Source organism: Daucus carota, chromosome 1 (genome assembly GCF_001625215.2).
Source record: "Daucus carota subsp. sativus chromosome 1, DH1 v3.0, whole genome shotgun sequence".
In the NCBI taxonomy this organism is placed as follows: Eukaryota; Viridiplantae; Streptophyta; class Magnoliopsida; order Apiales; family Apiaceae; genus Daucus; species Daucus carota.
The window spans coordinates 33,789,009-33,804,511 of NC_030381.2; the positions used below are offsets into that span (position 1 = coordinate 33,789,009).

Consider the following 15,503-nt stretch of genomic DNA (forward strand, 5'->3'; position numbering starts at 1 on the left):
ATATATAGTCTGAATCACAAAAAAGGTGAGTACAGCATCTCATTTCTCACATTTAGACTACAAGTTCTGAATTCTTACATTTACGTTTACATCATTAAATTGTTCTGTAACATCAGCAAACCATAAATGCACTAAATGAAGCGAAACAAAAAAGTAAATGTCTTCTTTGAACACATTGTTCATATTAAAACAATATTAACATTACTTTACTTCTCATCAATCATCATGGCAACAAAATCTGCAAACATGTCACTTGCTGTTATTATCTTCTCAATTAGTTTCTTGATCTTTGCTCCCTCCCGGCTCGCCTTCTCGTCTGAAAACAAATTATATCTTACATCGCCTACTCCATCCCCATCTGCTGACCACTTTGAGCACGGAAACAGAATTTTACCAGAACTCAAAAAGTTTGTGGCGAAATGCGGAGAAAATTTGTCGGGCCATTGTGGTCAGGAAATTAGGAATGATTTGCTTGAGATTGAAGATATCTCAGGTTACTGCTGCAAACAACTAGTGAAGATGGGAAAGGTTTGTCACATGGGAATGGTGAGATTAGCTGCTACCACCTCAGTTAATAAGGAAGAATCATCTGCTATCATTTCAAATGGTTCACGGGTATATGATAAATGTGCTATGCTCATCAATATCATAGCTTCGTCTCCTCACTAGTTTCAATATCGGTGCATGCTGCATCAAGAACTTGTGTTTCTGAGTTCCAAGACTTTTAATAAAATTATGTCGTAATCTGAGGCTTTTAATAAAAGATGTTGATCATGTTGTAATAAGGAAACTCAGAACAATGTAGATCGCATCCATGATCAGAATTCTCTAACACAATTCTTTGGTAAATTTTATTGTTTGTCACACTTTCTGAAGTGAAGTTGTACGTGAATGGAAGGTATACTGAAAGATGAACATTTCATACGCGTTACAGAGGACTTAGAAGATAGAAGAGGCAGAGGTGTCAACCTGAATCTCACGTCGAGTAATCAAGAATGTACTTAATATATAAGCAACTAATTCCATGAGGATGTGCCCAAAAGTAAATCCGTGTAGGATGACAACATGAAAGTACTATATATTTTCACATTGGCAGAAAAGCAATTCGATCAATGGAAGAAAGCTCAAAATACAAAAATGAAGTCACTTGACAGGGGAAAGTCTAGGTAATGTAAATGAGCTTTGGGTTTTACCAAATGAAATAATGGTCAAGGCAGATGCTGCTCAGCACTGTTTGAAGCTGAAGGAATGCATATGATGGAGTGAATAGTTAGAGACCAGAATGGACTTATATAGGGTGCTCCGACAAAGGGTGCAGCGGGGAGAACGTCTCCAGAAATGGCAGAGATCCGGCCTTAAAGAGCACAAGGTAAAACTTTGGGAGGGTGGTTGAAGAATGCAAACAATTGCTTGTTAAATTAAGAGATGTTTCTCCATTCTTTGTAAATGGATGATCAAATGAGCTGACTCATAAGTTACTGCAATTCCAGATAGCTCAGTTTAATGAAATTACATTTGCGTTGGGAAGAAAAAGATCCCATCTTTATTAGTAACAAGAGTTCAAATATCCAAAACTCAGTGGAGGATGAGTGTGTGTATTTAAAATTTGTACTAACCAATACTAATAAACAGAGAAAAAAAAGGTTGGAGTTTGAAGCTAAGGTTTAGTAAGATGTAGATGTGAAGATACGTTTTAACTAGTCCAATCTAGTCATACTTTGGAGTGGTCTACTGCCAAACATCTTTTGACAAACTGGAAGTCTGGAAGATTATTGTTGTTGCATCACTTGTATCTGGAGTTCATTTCAAAATGTTTTACCCTTTTTCAGAATACAAATTTCCACCTGCTTTTTACAGTAAGAAGCTGTTGTTGTCTGCAACAGCAATACCAAACGGAGCCTCAATATATCTCTGTTTTTTAAAGTCGGTGATCGTTTTATCCTTACTCGAAAGAACAATCAAGATATATGTAATGTAACATAATTTTACTGGAAACTGTTATTGTAAAGAGAGATTGAGGGTTGAAGTCTGAAACTTTTGCATGAGATAATAAAATTACAGCTGCAGTTGTAGTTCATCAGGCATACGTAACTAAGGAATTGGAAAGCTCTAATAACTTAACTCAATGCAAGATCAATCACTGAGACAAACATTTTTTTAAGAAACTAGAAGTATTGCATACTGTATATAGGGCTGTGTATTATACATTTCACTCAACTATTGTACAGTTCTGGTACTGAAGACCACCTCCTTGTAACAATAGGAGTATACAAGGTTGAAATTGAAGAGTAGCTCACACTTCTTCGTAGCCCAGAATTGTATCTCATAGAAGGAAGGCCATACATGGCATCGTGATAGTCAAGTCTCTGCTTGTTATTATATCAACGATTTCAACTGTGAAAACATAAGAGCGTTTAGGATCTTCCATAGAACGTTTTTGATGCGGAAGTCTTGTGTAACGAGTACAAACACTGCATTTCATTTAAGTGTAACTAAAAAACTAATTTCACTTATGGCTTGGCTGAGTAGCTGGTTTTACTAATTCCTTATTAGCAGTTTAGATATCAAAAAAGGGGGGTAGCTAAACTCTGCAGAGTTGCTCTAGTTGCTGCAGAAACAGCACTATAATTGCCCTGGAAGTCATCCAAGTTCCACAAACTGCCATCCCAGAAGATATCTTGTTCATTAGAGGACTCTGCGACAGAGGCATAGCCATTGAAACTAATCATAGCCATAGACGAATGTCCATTCTCTTGATCATGGTCACCTGTATGTGGATAACTATTTGAACTACCCATGCTGTCTTGCGGCTTCATCATAAGTTGCTGAAGAGGCAGAGATGGCATTCGTTCTTGGCTTCCGTCTTGTAAATTGGACATGACCCTTTTCATGTCCACCTCATATTGCTTCTGCTGCTGTTGAAGTAGAAGTTGTTGCTGTTGAAATTGTTGCCTCCTCAGTACTCTTGCTTTGGATTTGGCTCCGTCGCCAGGTGAAACCTTACTCTTTTTCTTAAAATGAGTTCTCCAGTAGTTCTTAATCTCATTGTCTGTTCTTCCTGGCAAGCTTCTTGCAATGGTAGACCATCTGAAATCAACATGTGCCAATTAATTATCAGTTACTACATAAATTAAATATCTACTAATTACTTATCAAGTTCAATTAGTATATACTAATTACCTGTTTCCCCATCTAGCATGAAGCTCAATGATGATATTTTCTTCATGTGGGGTGATTTGGCCTCTCTTCAAGTCTGGTCTCAAGTAATTTACCCACCTTAACCTACAGCTTTTTCCATTCCTTTTCAAACCTAAACAATCCCAAAAATCAAACACACAAAATCAATATAACTGTTAAAGGTCGTACATAAAGCACAAGTCTCCCGCATCAGCATGAGACATGAAGTTCATGATGCACGCAGCTCTAGCCTTAACCAATACACTTATAATTACAGAAGTAGAAGTTAATTTAGGAAAAAGATGACGGTTAGTTCACGGACCTTGAAGGCGAGCAACAGAGTTCCATCGTCCTTCGCCATGCAACTTAACATACTCAGTAAGCAATCTATCTTCCTCAGCAGTCCAAGGCCCTTTTCGCCACCCTTCTTCCACCACTCCCCAACCCATATTTTCTGCCATTATTCCTAATGACATCATGCAAGCCAGCCAATATAGAAAAATGATCTCCTACTTTCTGCTAGAAGCTTGTCTTAAAATTCTATGCCATCAATTGTCTAGTCTTTGCTCATATTTATATCTGCTCAAAAGGCTTCTACTTTCACTCCATCAGTCATTTTCATTTGCATCAAATCATCACTATCCCTTCTCCTTGTCACACTAGTACATGTCACAAAATACCATACACAATGTTACCATCTGAAATTACAAGCTTACCCATCTACACAAAATCCCAAAATCATATACCAGCACACCAATCTTTCCGTGCTGAATAACATTTGTTGTAGCATAAGATCCTGTCGGGGCCTTTCTCAAGATTTATCATCTTGAGACCAAGAAAAATTATTTATCCGTGTCAAATCTTTATTTATCGAGTTTTTAAACGTATAAGAGGCATACAAGGATCCTAATCTGAAATGTTGCCAAGGGTCTGGGTGACATGTTCTAAGATGTATCAAATCAATTAGAGAGTATTTTTGTTTGTTGATTATAAAGTGAGTACAAAACAGAGGCCACGTACACCACAGGGCTTATGCATCTAGACACCAAAAATAACAATTTTCTGCAAGATTTAAGAAATAGAATAGAGGGTGGCATAGGTGGCCTATTATTTAAGTTTGACAATTACTACAAAACCAATAGAGATGAAGCATCTGTTGTCTTGCTTACTTCTTATGGAGATTGTATTGTCTGTAAGTATATTATTTTGGATCCTATTTTGAGTACAGTGACATATAGTATTCATGTAATTTACGTCAGTGGAACAGCTGGTTCTCAATTTAACATAGCGTTTTGCAAATTTAACATGGTATCAGAGATCCAGGTTACTTCCGTCAAAAGGTAACAACATACAGTATCATGCAACTTTCCGCGTGAAAATGTGAAATTCACTTAAAAAACATTGCTAATGATACGAGATCGTGCTAAGATTCCTACTAATGAGTTGTTAATTATATTTTTCGATACATTAACACACGGCAACTATCCATGATGATGTAGTGATAGATGGAATGAAATCTTAAAAGAGAAAATGGTGTGCATAAAAATGTAAAAAGCTTGTTGAAGAGAGGTAGCATGCTTGATTTAGTGGTTGGAATAGTCATGAAAATGGCATATTAAAGGCACTACAAGAAGATATCTTCACCCTCCACATCAAGATGAAGTGCTTGCTTTTCACTGCAACTTTTCAGCTGGAGTTTTTTAAACTTAAATTTCATGTCATGTAGATTAGGATAAGAAGTACGAGTATAATTTAATATTTAAGTTGATCTCTTGGGTTTCTTTTTTGCTTTAGTGTACTTGTGTTTGTGTTTGTGTTTGCTTGTGCTTATCAGAGAATGCTGAGACATGCCAAGTTGATTAGTTTCTAGAAACATTGTATGCTCGCCTCTCTTTTAAATGATATCTGTATTTTGATATTTACCAGGTTGTCGGATTCGCATATCTCTATCATGATCTCTCAAGATAGAGTTCTTCTTATTTTCCTTTGTTATTTTTCAGCTCTGGTTCGTTTTTTGTGATCACATGATGGAATCTTGTAAATCTTTGATCTCGGTTCTTGATGTGCCCTTGATCTGGGGATTTTGTGACAGAGATTTAGTCTATTTAAACAAAGAAAATGCTAGGTACTCAAAAAAGTATTCTCATATTTTTTTCTCAAATCTAGTTGACAATGTATGATTGTATGATTGGCTCTTCGCACTAATAATGATGGGACCCTGTATGCACAAACCTGATTTGATTCCCATACTTGACACTTAGCATGGAAATGGACCTCATACATTCACAACAATAACGCTGATCAAAACATCCTAAACAGTCACCTCACCAATGCCACACAAAATTTTAGGATACATTTTGGGTTCTCTGCCACTACTCTTTTATACTGGTATACTAGTATCAATAAATAACCGCCTTAAAGATTATTCAAAATCATTAGAAATCATAAGATGATATGTAAGTACGATCCTCTTTTCCAAGGGACGGATCTAGGATTTTAAGTTTACTGGGGGCAAGTACCCCCACTGTCCCGTTGTGGCTCCGTCCTGCTCTTCCATAGACCCTAGCCATCGCTTCTCTGTAGAGGTGTTCTTCGAATATACAGTAGAATTCGATTCTTGATATTTTCGTTCTATCCCAGCATACATAATCACCATCAAGACCTTTTGGTAAAATGGAGTTGGGAGCCCTGTGATGAAATGATACGCAACTAAGATATTTATATAACGATATTTTGAATAAAATAAGAGGATATTTACAAGTAGGTTAATTTAGGTAGGTAAAAAGAGTAAGCCGGGATTGAATGTTCGATGAGTGCATAAATGCTAAATTCATAGTTGAATCCAGCAGGCAGGAGACATGTTTGAACTGCTAAGCACTCTTGACTGATCAGCTCTTGCATGATGCTTATTGTTTAAGTTTAAGTAGCATACAGGTCGGTAAAAAGCTACTAAAAAAGTTGATGCTAATGAGTGAAGCTGGATACACTGATTTGAAAAATTACTTGCCTGTATAAATCAATTTTCGCTTCTTCTTTTTTACCTGAGATCTACCATGCATCCCTGCCTAAAAGATGGACTGTTGAAAATTATTCTTCCCTGGTCCAATAATTTGTACCCTATGTTTTATCACTTTCACACACGATGAACATTAAAAAGTTGAGATGATAAAAACATATAATTTTAAGGAGTTACGGATTTCTCATTCTTTCTAATGATGTTGTTCTTGAGAGATGTTCGAATTATCTTATTTTTGTGGATTTATTCCCAAATCTAAGTATTGTCTTAATTTTTTTTTGTTGTCTCAGCATTTGTGCGTGTTTTGTTATTTCCTCGCTGTTTGTGTGAGTATGTTGCTTGATTTAGTAATAAAAGTTGTCAGAGTATTGCATTCTCAGTCGATAGCTTAAACTGGTTATGATGGAAGCGAAAGTGGCTAAGCATGTGTGAATATCATTTTCAACATATCACGTGATTTTATCTCCAAAAAAGATTAACCGGTGATTATTTTTGTATTTTATTTTTTTAACGCGACTGTTTATATAGATGTAATATAGCTTTTTATTATTGAATTAACTCATTTTTTTTAAAAAAAATTTAATGAGTTTTCGAAACTATTACATTACGAATGATATGTTGTTCATGGACTTGATTTTGATGGAATTGAAGCATCGAGTAATAAAAAGTTACTCCCCCGTCCCGCCGAATTTTTTACATTAGGATTGGGTACAGATATTCACAAAAATGTATAAAATAATATAAAGTAATAAGAAAGAGTAAGAAATGTGGAAAAAGTGGTGGGACCTATCTATATTTATTAGATAGATTTTAAGAAGTAGATGGAAGTAATGGGTGGGATTGAGTTTTTTTATCATAAAATTTACTCTTTTTGAAAAGTTTCATAATGTAAAGAAATAAGTATTCGTAACAAAATGCATATGTCGTCTCCCTTTAGTGCTCTAATAATGGAATGCAGAAGCTTGCTAGATAATCAAAACACAATTTCAGTGTCTTTTATTAAACGATCGGCTAATATGGTTGCATATGAATTGGCTAGTGCAGCATCCAGATCGATTATTCGATATTGATGTAGCTAAAGCCTTGGATAATGACTTATATTAATGAAAATTTCCTTGTTCATCAAAAAAAAAAGTGAGACGTCATAAAAAATTTGGTGGGACTTATGGAGTATTAAACTGCTATCAACAGCTAAATATTTTTGAATGAAAAACATGACAATAACTTTCAAATATTTTACAACAATCACATAACTATTGTAAATTGGTTATCATTCATAAATGTCAAAATTGTAATAATAAGGATAGGATCTAGTCGGGAGAAGTTTGATATGTAATTAATTTACTTGTCTACTACATTGCAATATGAAAGTCTTATTTGAACGTAATACTTGCATCCAGCAATACAAAATTTATCAGCTCATCAATTCTCTCTCTACTTTTTTTTTCCGCTTTTTTTACTATTAAAGCAGCAACTCTCTTAATACACAAACTAGCTGAGTATATTACAACAAGCATCTAAATTTTAAAATATTCTCATATATATTTTAGTCCAAATTAGTAGAACACTCTCGATATATATAGTTATATTCCAAATCCTAATACAAGTAATAATTTAGTTATAATTAAAGGTTTTGTTCATTAATTTTGGGGAAAAAAATATTACAACTTAAAATTTGATTGAAAGAAATTGGTCTAGTGATTAATTACTCAAATAAACATACTGTAATTTAATTTTTTAGATGATTCAGAGATCGTGTATCTTAATGATTAACTATTTTTCTAAAATAACAATTTATATTATTTTAAATAATTATAAATAAAATACATTACTCAGGCACAATATCAGATGATTTTTTTTGTAAGGATATCAGATGATATTTGAATGTACAAATAATCTTACAAATACAGATGAGTATTTGTTCTACGAAACTCTCGGGGTGAGCCAGGATCGAACCCGGACCTGGGACGACAGAGGATAAACTCTTTACCACTGAGTTATCCAACCGTGGTCAACATTTAAGTGAATGTTCAGAAGAAAAAATAGTTATCACATTTTAGTTAAGATTTTCTTGTACGTCTGATACGTGGACTGGACTCTAGATTGCCAGAGTGAGAGGTGTATGTATCTACTCTCTGTATCTCACATCCTTCCTCATCCATTGCCCAACACACTCACTACATGACCTTCCCTGTGTACAACTCCACTTCTCAACCAAGGTTCTATTTCTCTGCCTCTATTTTCAAGGTTTTTTCATGCTTTTCTGACTTAATTCAGCTTAAGGTTTATAACTTTACACCTACAATTTCATAAATTTGCATAAAGTCTCAATCTTGATTCTTATTTATGTTCATTTTCACATTTTTCAGGTGCCCTTTTAACCGCTTAGTCTGTGTTTGATTATATTCCTGTTAGAGATGGCTTTGACAATGTTTAGAGGGATAAAATGCTGTCCATTTTCTATGTACCCATCTGCATTAGTTGCAAGAAAACATGTTTTTTTGTATTGTACTATGAATAATTCACCAAGCCAAACTGCTACTCAAGACAAGGCACAGGCTAATGCTAAGGTTTCGACACAATCTAAAAAAATGTCTAAGGTTGCGAAAGATTACGAGGCTATTATTGGTATAGAAACCCATGTTCAGTTATCTACATTAACAAAGGCATTTTGTACTTGTCCTTACAATTATGGGTCTCAGCCAAATTCTAGTGTTTGTCCAATTTGTATGGGGTTACCTGGGGCATTGCCTGTGTTGAATTCTAAGGTTATAGAGTACGCGGTGAGGCTTGGGCTTGCACTTAACTGTGAGTTGTCGTTTAATTCGAAGTTTGATAGGAAACAGTACTTTTACCCTGATTTGCCCAAGGGATACCAAATTTCACAGTTTGATGTGCCAATTGCAACTGGTGGGTTTATTGATTTGGATCTTCCTGTTGAGTTTGGGGGTGGTCATAGAAAGTTTGGAATTACTAGGGTTCATATGGAAGAGGATGCTGGGAAGCTGCTTCATACTGGGAATGGGAGTTTCTCTCAGGTAATTGCTGCTGCTTCTTTTTTCCTTTTATGAACTCAATTATGTTCATATTTATACAGTGACTAGTGATCATATCGCGTTCATAGTTAAGCTTGTAATTATCTTGTCAGGGTGCAGCTATTTAAGTATGTGATTAATGGTATTATGGTGGAAATTTAATTGGTGCAGTAACTTTTTTAGGGATGGGTGATCAAAATGAGCAATCCTAAATTATTCCCTTAATTTTGTTTGTATAGTATTTTCTGCTTCAAGTGCCAAATATTGCTATAAGAGTGTAATTCCGTGAATTTGAGTCAATATTGTCTTTATTATTGTAATCATGCAGGTTGATTTGAATAGAGCAGGTGTTCCTTTGCTTGAGATTGTTTCTGAACCTGATATGAGAACTGGAATAGAAGCTGCAGAGTATGCAGCAGAATTGCAAAGGATGGTGCGATATTTGGGAATAAGTAATGGGAATATGCAAGAAGGATCACTGCGTTGTGATGTCAATGTCTCAGTTCGACCGTGGGGGCAAATAGAGTTTGGAACAAAGGTACAAAATGCATCAATATGTGTGTGTGTGTGTGCGCGCGCGCGCAGGAGAGAGAGAGAGAGAGAGAGAAAATAGCAAGTTAAATAACCTTCTGCGAAATTCTAGTTAAACATTGAATAATGCTTTACTACTCACACAGCAGTCAGTCAAATCCAGTATGGACATGTGCTTTATATCTCATCATCCGAGTCTGCTGTTTAATTATTTTTATAGTTACAAACAATAGGTGACCATTAGTGAAAGAAAGGAGTGTATGTTATCAGCCTTTTAGAGATTTTAAAAAAATTGGATATAAAAAATGAGCTTGCAGCTTGTGTCTGCAACTTTAGCAAACAGATTCTACAACCTACCTCCGCTGATGATATTTATTCTTGTGCAGCGGACAGTTTTCATCTATTGAAGCTGATCTAGAAGTAGCAAAAGAATACTGACATAATTGTGGCAGTCCATGTAGGTTGTGGGCTGACAGAATTATAAGCTTATCAATGTCTAGAATCTTAAAAATTACCGATACAAATGGTATAGTATTTCCAGTTTGTTTATGTCAGCTCTAGCTAATTAATGTTATAATCCATGTCAGTTCTCCATTAGGGAGTCGTAATATTTTCCATTTTGTTACATAATATATATAAATTGTTCCTGTGTGCTAAACTATTTTACTAGTTGTTTCTATTTGAAGATTTTATTTTACTCTGATTCTTCTGTTTCTAGTTATGTTATGTATAGTGTGGCTATGGATAATGAAGTCGATCAATATGTATGACATAGAGCCCTATTTGAAGCTCTTGTACACTGTTATATAATTGAAGTACTGAATATTGAACAGAGTGGTCAATGACGAAGTTTAAGTATATGCTCAACAATACCGTCTATTTATTAATAAGAATCTTTTTTTTAGAATAAAGAGTATACAAATCTTTGCTCTACATTATTACTTGTTAACTTGTACAACTTTTGCATCTCCTCTACATAAACTTGTTAACTTGTACAATTCTTGCATCTATAAAATAACATATTCTAGCTGGTGTATCACACTGTCACTAAGAACAGATTACAAAACTAATGAACTTAATAAGTTTGATTAACAAAAAAAATTATAATACATTTTTTAATTTTAAACTGATTAAGTTTTTAGTAGATGCCTAATCATAACTTTTTGTACAGTAATTATATATATTGTATTCCAATTATTTTGTTGCAACTTGCAAACTTAAGCAAATGTATGCAGATAAACCTAAACATTGTGATTTATTAAATTCTATGCATGTTGAACAACTCCACCAATTAAACCTTCATTCTTTATAATTGATATCTAGTAGTTACTATATATTATGTATATTTCATAATCGATTATCATATGACATGGAACTTAATAGTCCTTTTTTTTTTTTTGTCATTGGCAATAAAATCAGTTTCTTCCTTTTCTTCATAACATTATCATGCACAGGTAGTTAAGGGTCTTGATTCTTAAACATTCCATGACTGCATGAGTTAAAACTTATATAATGTGGAAAACACAAGAATCATGTGTGTGCGCGGGTTTGCAGGCACGCTCCTGTATTTGCAAAGCTCCTGCTTTTGCAACACACTTTATATGTAAGTACATAAGAAACAGGGATTTAGGGATAGCAATAGCGTTGCTGCAAAGTCTCATCCTCCGCCTCCTCCAATGTGAAGGTCATTGTTTATAAGTCCCCCGTCCCCTTGTTTTTGAAAAATGATGTGCACTACGAAAAATGGTGTATAATAAGGTAGCTATTAGTACTGATATCTCGTTTAGGCACCAGTCTTCTCTTTTTCCTTTTCTATAAAAGCACCTTGAAGTTTGTTTCCAGTTGTGTAACATCCCACATCGGTTAGATAAAGAGTATTTGGGTCCTTCATAAGCACAAACAAATAACTAATGTATACCAATTTGCTAGCACTTTTGGGCCGACTTGTGGTGGGTTATTGGGTCCGGTATGCATCTAGTTGTGGGCTTGGGATGTTCTAAGTTCTTCTTTCCCACCTAATGATACTCCCAATGTGAAATTTTCAGTCTTTTTTTTGTTTGCATGAACAGGTTGAGATAAAGAACCTGAATTCATTTTCAGCCATGAATAGAGCCATTGACTTTGAGATTGCAAGGCAAGAGCTACTTCACAGCCAAGGACAAGCTGATCAAATCGTACAAGAGACTCGTCTGTGGGAAGAAGGCGCTCAGGTAAACCTGGCTTTATATTTTTAGTGTGGCATAGAAAGTTAAGTTACTTCATTTTGGGTTCTAACTTCTACGCTTCTACTAAGGCTTCTTAATTCTTGTAACTAACCTTTTTTATATTCGTAGAAAACAGTTACTATGAGGAAGAAAGAAGGGCTTGCAGATTATCGTTATTTCCCAGAGCCTGACCTTCCTGCAGTTAACCTCACTATTAAATATGTTGATGACATTCGTGATTCTTTACCTGAGCTTCCAGAGATGAAGAGAAGAAGATATGAGACTATGGGTCTAAGCATGCAGGACATTCTTTTTCTTGTAAATGATATGGATGTAAGTCTAGTCTATACTGTTACTCATGCCTGAAGCCAGCACTTTCTTTGAGTTAAATGCTGAAAGAATGTTATTAGTTATTACCTATTGCAGCATTTTCTTAATTCACTTTATGGTATTATGAAATGTAGTACACCTGTATAGCCAAAATGATCAGTACATGTTTTTCGCCAATATGATAATTGGGCTCAGGTAGCAGACTTTTTCGATGCGACTATTGCAAAAGCAGCCGATGTAAAGCTAGCTGCAAACTGGATAATGGGTGATATTGCTGCCTACTTGAAAAATGAGAAGCTGTCAATTAATGAGGTCAAGCTTACCCCTGAAGAGTTGGGTGAGTTGATTGCTTCAATAAAATCTGGGACCATAAGTGGAAAGATCGGAAAAGAGGTATGTTTCATTTTATTTGCAAGTTTTTCAGAATGACGTGCTTCAACTTTTAATGGATTCCAAATTCAGTATATGATGACACTACTACAGTAGAAATATATTCAACTTGATGACATAGGTTCAAACAACTCATTGGACCTAAGCTTTTAATATAATTCCTACTTAAACTTTTCTTTAGTCATCTCTTTGTTCAAATGTACTATCAGTTTCTTTTCATTTTGACATGTGCAGATACTATTTGAGCTGTTGGCCAAAGGTGGAACTGTTCAAGGACTTATAAAAGAAAAGGATCTGGTCCAGGCATGTGTCTTCTTCTACTATAGAGACTAGCCCACTCTCTCAAAAATACAAGTCTTAATGTTTAAACAAGTCAATAAAAAATTTGTGAAGTCTAAAATTGATAATGAGTTGTTTGTTGTAATGATGCTTATAATGTTCGTAAAAGTGTAAGGAATAGATAGGATTCTCTCCATGTGTCTTCTTAATTCATAAATTTTAGGTGCTCACGTCTCTTGCCATTAGTGTGAATTTGAAAATAGAGATGAAACCCTTGGGACTGTGTCTATCCACTTTGTGAAGGATTAAACTTATATCACAAGGAGACTGCTTTGTTTATTAGCTCTTCTTCCTTTAGGGATAAGCTTAAAAGTGTCTTAAGTTTCTCACAATGAATGGCAAAGCTTTTTCAACACTATATCTGCAGTTTTATATATTTTCTTATACTTGCTATAAAAATATTATTAAATTCTATTAAACTGATAAACCACTTTCACCCTTTGTTATTCACACAATTTACACTAGTCTTGCTATTCGTGTTTTTGCTTATGAAGAAATCAGTGAGCATCCTTTAACTCTTAAGTTATTTCGAATGTGAAGTTGATGATCAATTAGCCCCAATAGAAGAGTGGCTTCAGGCTGTCCGTTTAAGTGATCAGATTGACAGATTGTGTCTTTTCAGAAGCTAATGGTTTGGACCTATATATTTGAATTCGTAACAGATAGCAGACCCTGTTGAGATAGAGAAGATGGTTGATAAAGTGATTGCGGACAACCCAAAGCAGCTGGAACAGTATCGTGGGGGAAAAACCAAGTTGCAAGGCTTTTTTGCTGGGCAGGTATGAAGTTTTAATTGAGCTTATTAGTTTTTCTATGTATGGACTTTGATATTGTTTCTTTTCCGTCCTGTTAAGACTCGGTTTTACTTTTACATTAATTATAATGGTGACTCCTATTTCAGATAATGAAAGCATCCAAAGGCAAAGCAAATCCAGGAATTCTAAACAAAATTCTTTTAGAAAAATTAAATGCCAAAAGCTGATAACAGTACAGCTGAGCATTTCTGGGTAGCTTTGTTTCAAATAGCAGGAGTTAACACATCCATAGTCTACTTTATCTAGGGCCCTATATAACCTGAAAGGGGACACGATGAAGCAAATTTTGCTCAACAAGTGTAGAGTACTGATTCCGTCCTTGTCACTTGGTTGCCTGAATTCCTGCTTACATATGTGAGGTGAAGAAAGTAACAAAAAGGTCTGTATGTTGCTTGGAGAATATAAGGCAACTTCATCACTGCAGCAATACAAAGAAACTAGTGCTCGGAGTTCATTTAATATGCTCAAGATTTTTCTGTATATGGTTTACATTAGTATTGCAAACCCCCGTATCTGTACAATGTTGTTTGACATATCTGAAGACGCTTAAGCTTCTTTTACTGTTATCTAATATTGTTCAGGTGTTCCGTGAATGTCTAAGATTCTATTCAGTGTAAAAGAACAATTGTTCTTAGACATACACGGGAACTTCATTTTGATGAACTTTATGTCTTGCTACAGTAACAATACATTATGAAAACGCAGGGTCTTGTCGATTTATTGCAATTCAACAATGATCCCACTTGAAATTGCTCGAAATCAGCAATGCTTTAATCATAAAATATAGAGTACAGACCTTTGAAAAGATTTAGTTGCAGCTTCCCAAAAGCAGATACCAGGCTTGTAAACGTGGTAGTAAAAATCGGAAATTAGGATTAACCACTGGAGGTGCTAATTAGGGATTAGTCGGTCGGACTAGAAATTGGATATATTATACTATTATAATAATATTTAATATAAAAGTTTAATAAACCATATAACATATTATTTAAGAAGAATTTATAGTGATTAATCGGATTTTAAATCAAATCATGGAGGCATCTTAATTAATCGGTCGAATCGGAGATTTTTAGAACCATGCAAGTTCCTATAATTTGCTGTATTTTCAATGGCCAATTTGTACTGCAGTAGCGGTTAACCATTTTTTCTAATTAAATTTTATTGACAGAATACATTGTGGGATACCCTGAAGTTGCAGGGTGAAGTTTCATGTATCTGATATAGGCCCCAGATTCATATTTTCAGCCTTTCATGTACACTGTAGAGGCAACCAACGTGGGTGATGCATCAAAGCTATGTACATGCATGGAGGGGCAGGGGCAGCACCTTTCGTGCTGACCCAAGCTTGTTCTTCCATTACATATTCTGTTTTTCTGATACCTGGGTTCCCACGGGGTCAAATCGAGCAATGTAAGTGCTTCTATTAGAGTTGCTCCTGATAGCCCAGCTGTAAGTGTGCTTCTATTAGAGTTGCTCCTGATAGCCCAGCTGAATCTTGTCGTTGTCAGAGTTCCATTGCATTATAAGAGTACCTTCAATGGTTGACATCCTTCAAGAGATGCCAACTTTGTCACATAATCAAGTATAATCTTTTTTGCGTTCTCTTTTACACATCACTTTGAGCACTCTTTTTAAAAAAAAAAAAAAACACTCGAATTGTTGACAC

General features: G+C 35.1%; 3 protein-coding genes across 4 annotated transcripts; 2 read left to right on the plus strand and 1 right to left on the minus strand.

The window, feature by feature from the left end:
* The first annotated feature begins 225 nt into the window (after positions 1-225).
* Positions 226-669, plus strand: LOC108212789 (protein DOWN-REGULATED IN DIF1 11). Its single transcript, XM_017384537.2, has one exon. The coding sequence runs from the start codon at positions 226-228 to the stop codon at positions 667-669; it is 444 nt and encodes a 147-aa protein (XP_017240026.2).
* Positions 670-2,179: 1,510 nt separating this feature from the next.
* On the minus strand, positions 2,180-3,790 carry LOC108212618 (transcription factor MYB24). The gene is made up of 3 exons (XM_017384366.2): positions 3,500-3,790; positions 3,181-3,310; positions 2,180-3,087 (listed from the first exon to the last, which is right to left on the minus strand). Exons 1-3 carry the CDS (start codon positions 3,654-3,656, stop codon positions 2,565-2,567), a joined length of 810 nt encoding a protein of 269 aa, XP_017239855.1. The 5' UTR covers positions 3,657-3,790; the 3' UTR covers positions 2,180-2,564.
* Positions 3,791-8,241: 4,451 nt separating this feature from the next.
* On the plus strand, positions 8,242-14,430 carry LOC108205337 (glutamyl-tRNA(Gln) amidotransferase subunit B, chloroplastic/mitochondrial). Of its 2 annotated transcripts, XM_017375260.2 has the most exons (9): positions 8,242-8,412; positions 8,563-9,231; positions 9,557-9,766; positions 11,829-11,969; positions 12,093-12,296; positions 12,489-12,686; positions 12,918-12,986; positions 13,685-13,801; positions 13,924-14,430. In XM_017375260.2, exons 2-9 carry the CDS (start codon positions 8,611-8,613, stop codon positions 14,002-14,004), a joined length of 1,641 nt encoding a protein of 546 aa, XP_017230749.1. In that variant the 5' UTR covers positions 8,242-8,412; positions 8,563-8,610; the 3' UTR covers positions 14,005-14,430. The 2 variants fall into 2 exon arrangements, with proteins under 2 accessions (XP_017230749.1, XP_017230750.2); XM_017375261.2 differs by lacking the exons at positions 13,685-13,801; positions 13,924-14,430 and having other exon boundaries at positions 8,303-8,440; positions 12,918-13,091.
* Positions 14,431-15,503: the final 1,073 nt, after the last annotated feature.

What these genes read in the sequence shown, in the direction of transcription:
- LOC108212789 (XM_017384537.2), top strand. Translation starts at nt 226, where the DNA reads ATGGCAACAAAATCTGCAAACATGTCACTTGCTGTTATTATCTTCTCA.
- LOC108212618 (XM_017384366.2), bottom strand. Translation starts at nt 3,656, where the DNA reads ATGATGTCATTAGGAATAATGGCAGAAAATATGGGTTGGGGAGTGGTG. An exon ending in CTCTGTTGCTCGCCTTCAAG is followed by an intron (nt 3,311 to 3,499) that starts GTCCGTGAACTA and finishes GGGATTGTTTAG; the next exon opens with GTTTGAAAAGGAATGGAAAA. An exon ending in CATGCTAGATGGGGAAACAG is followed by an intron (nt 3,088 to 3,180) that starts GTAATTAGTATA and finishes TGTTGATTTCAG; the next exon opens with ATGGTCTACCATTGCAAGAA.
- LOC108205337 (XM_017375260.2), top strand. Translation starts at nt 8,611, where the DNA reads ATGGCTTTGACAATGTTTAGAGGGATAAAATGCTGTCCATTTTCTATG. An exon ending in GGAATGGGAGTTTCTCTCAG is followed by an intron (nt 9,232 to 9,556) that starts GTAATTGCTGCT and finishes GTAATCATGCAG; the next exon opens with GTTGATTTGAATAGAGCAGG. An exon ending in AAGGCTTTTTTGCTGGGCAG is followed by an intron (nt 13,802 to 13,923) that starts GTATGAAGTTTT and finishes CTCCTATTTCAG; the next exon opens with ATAATGAAAGCATCCAAAGG.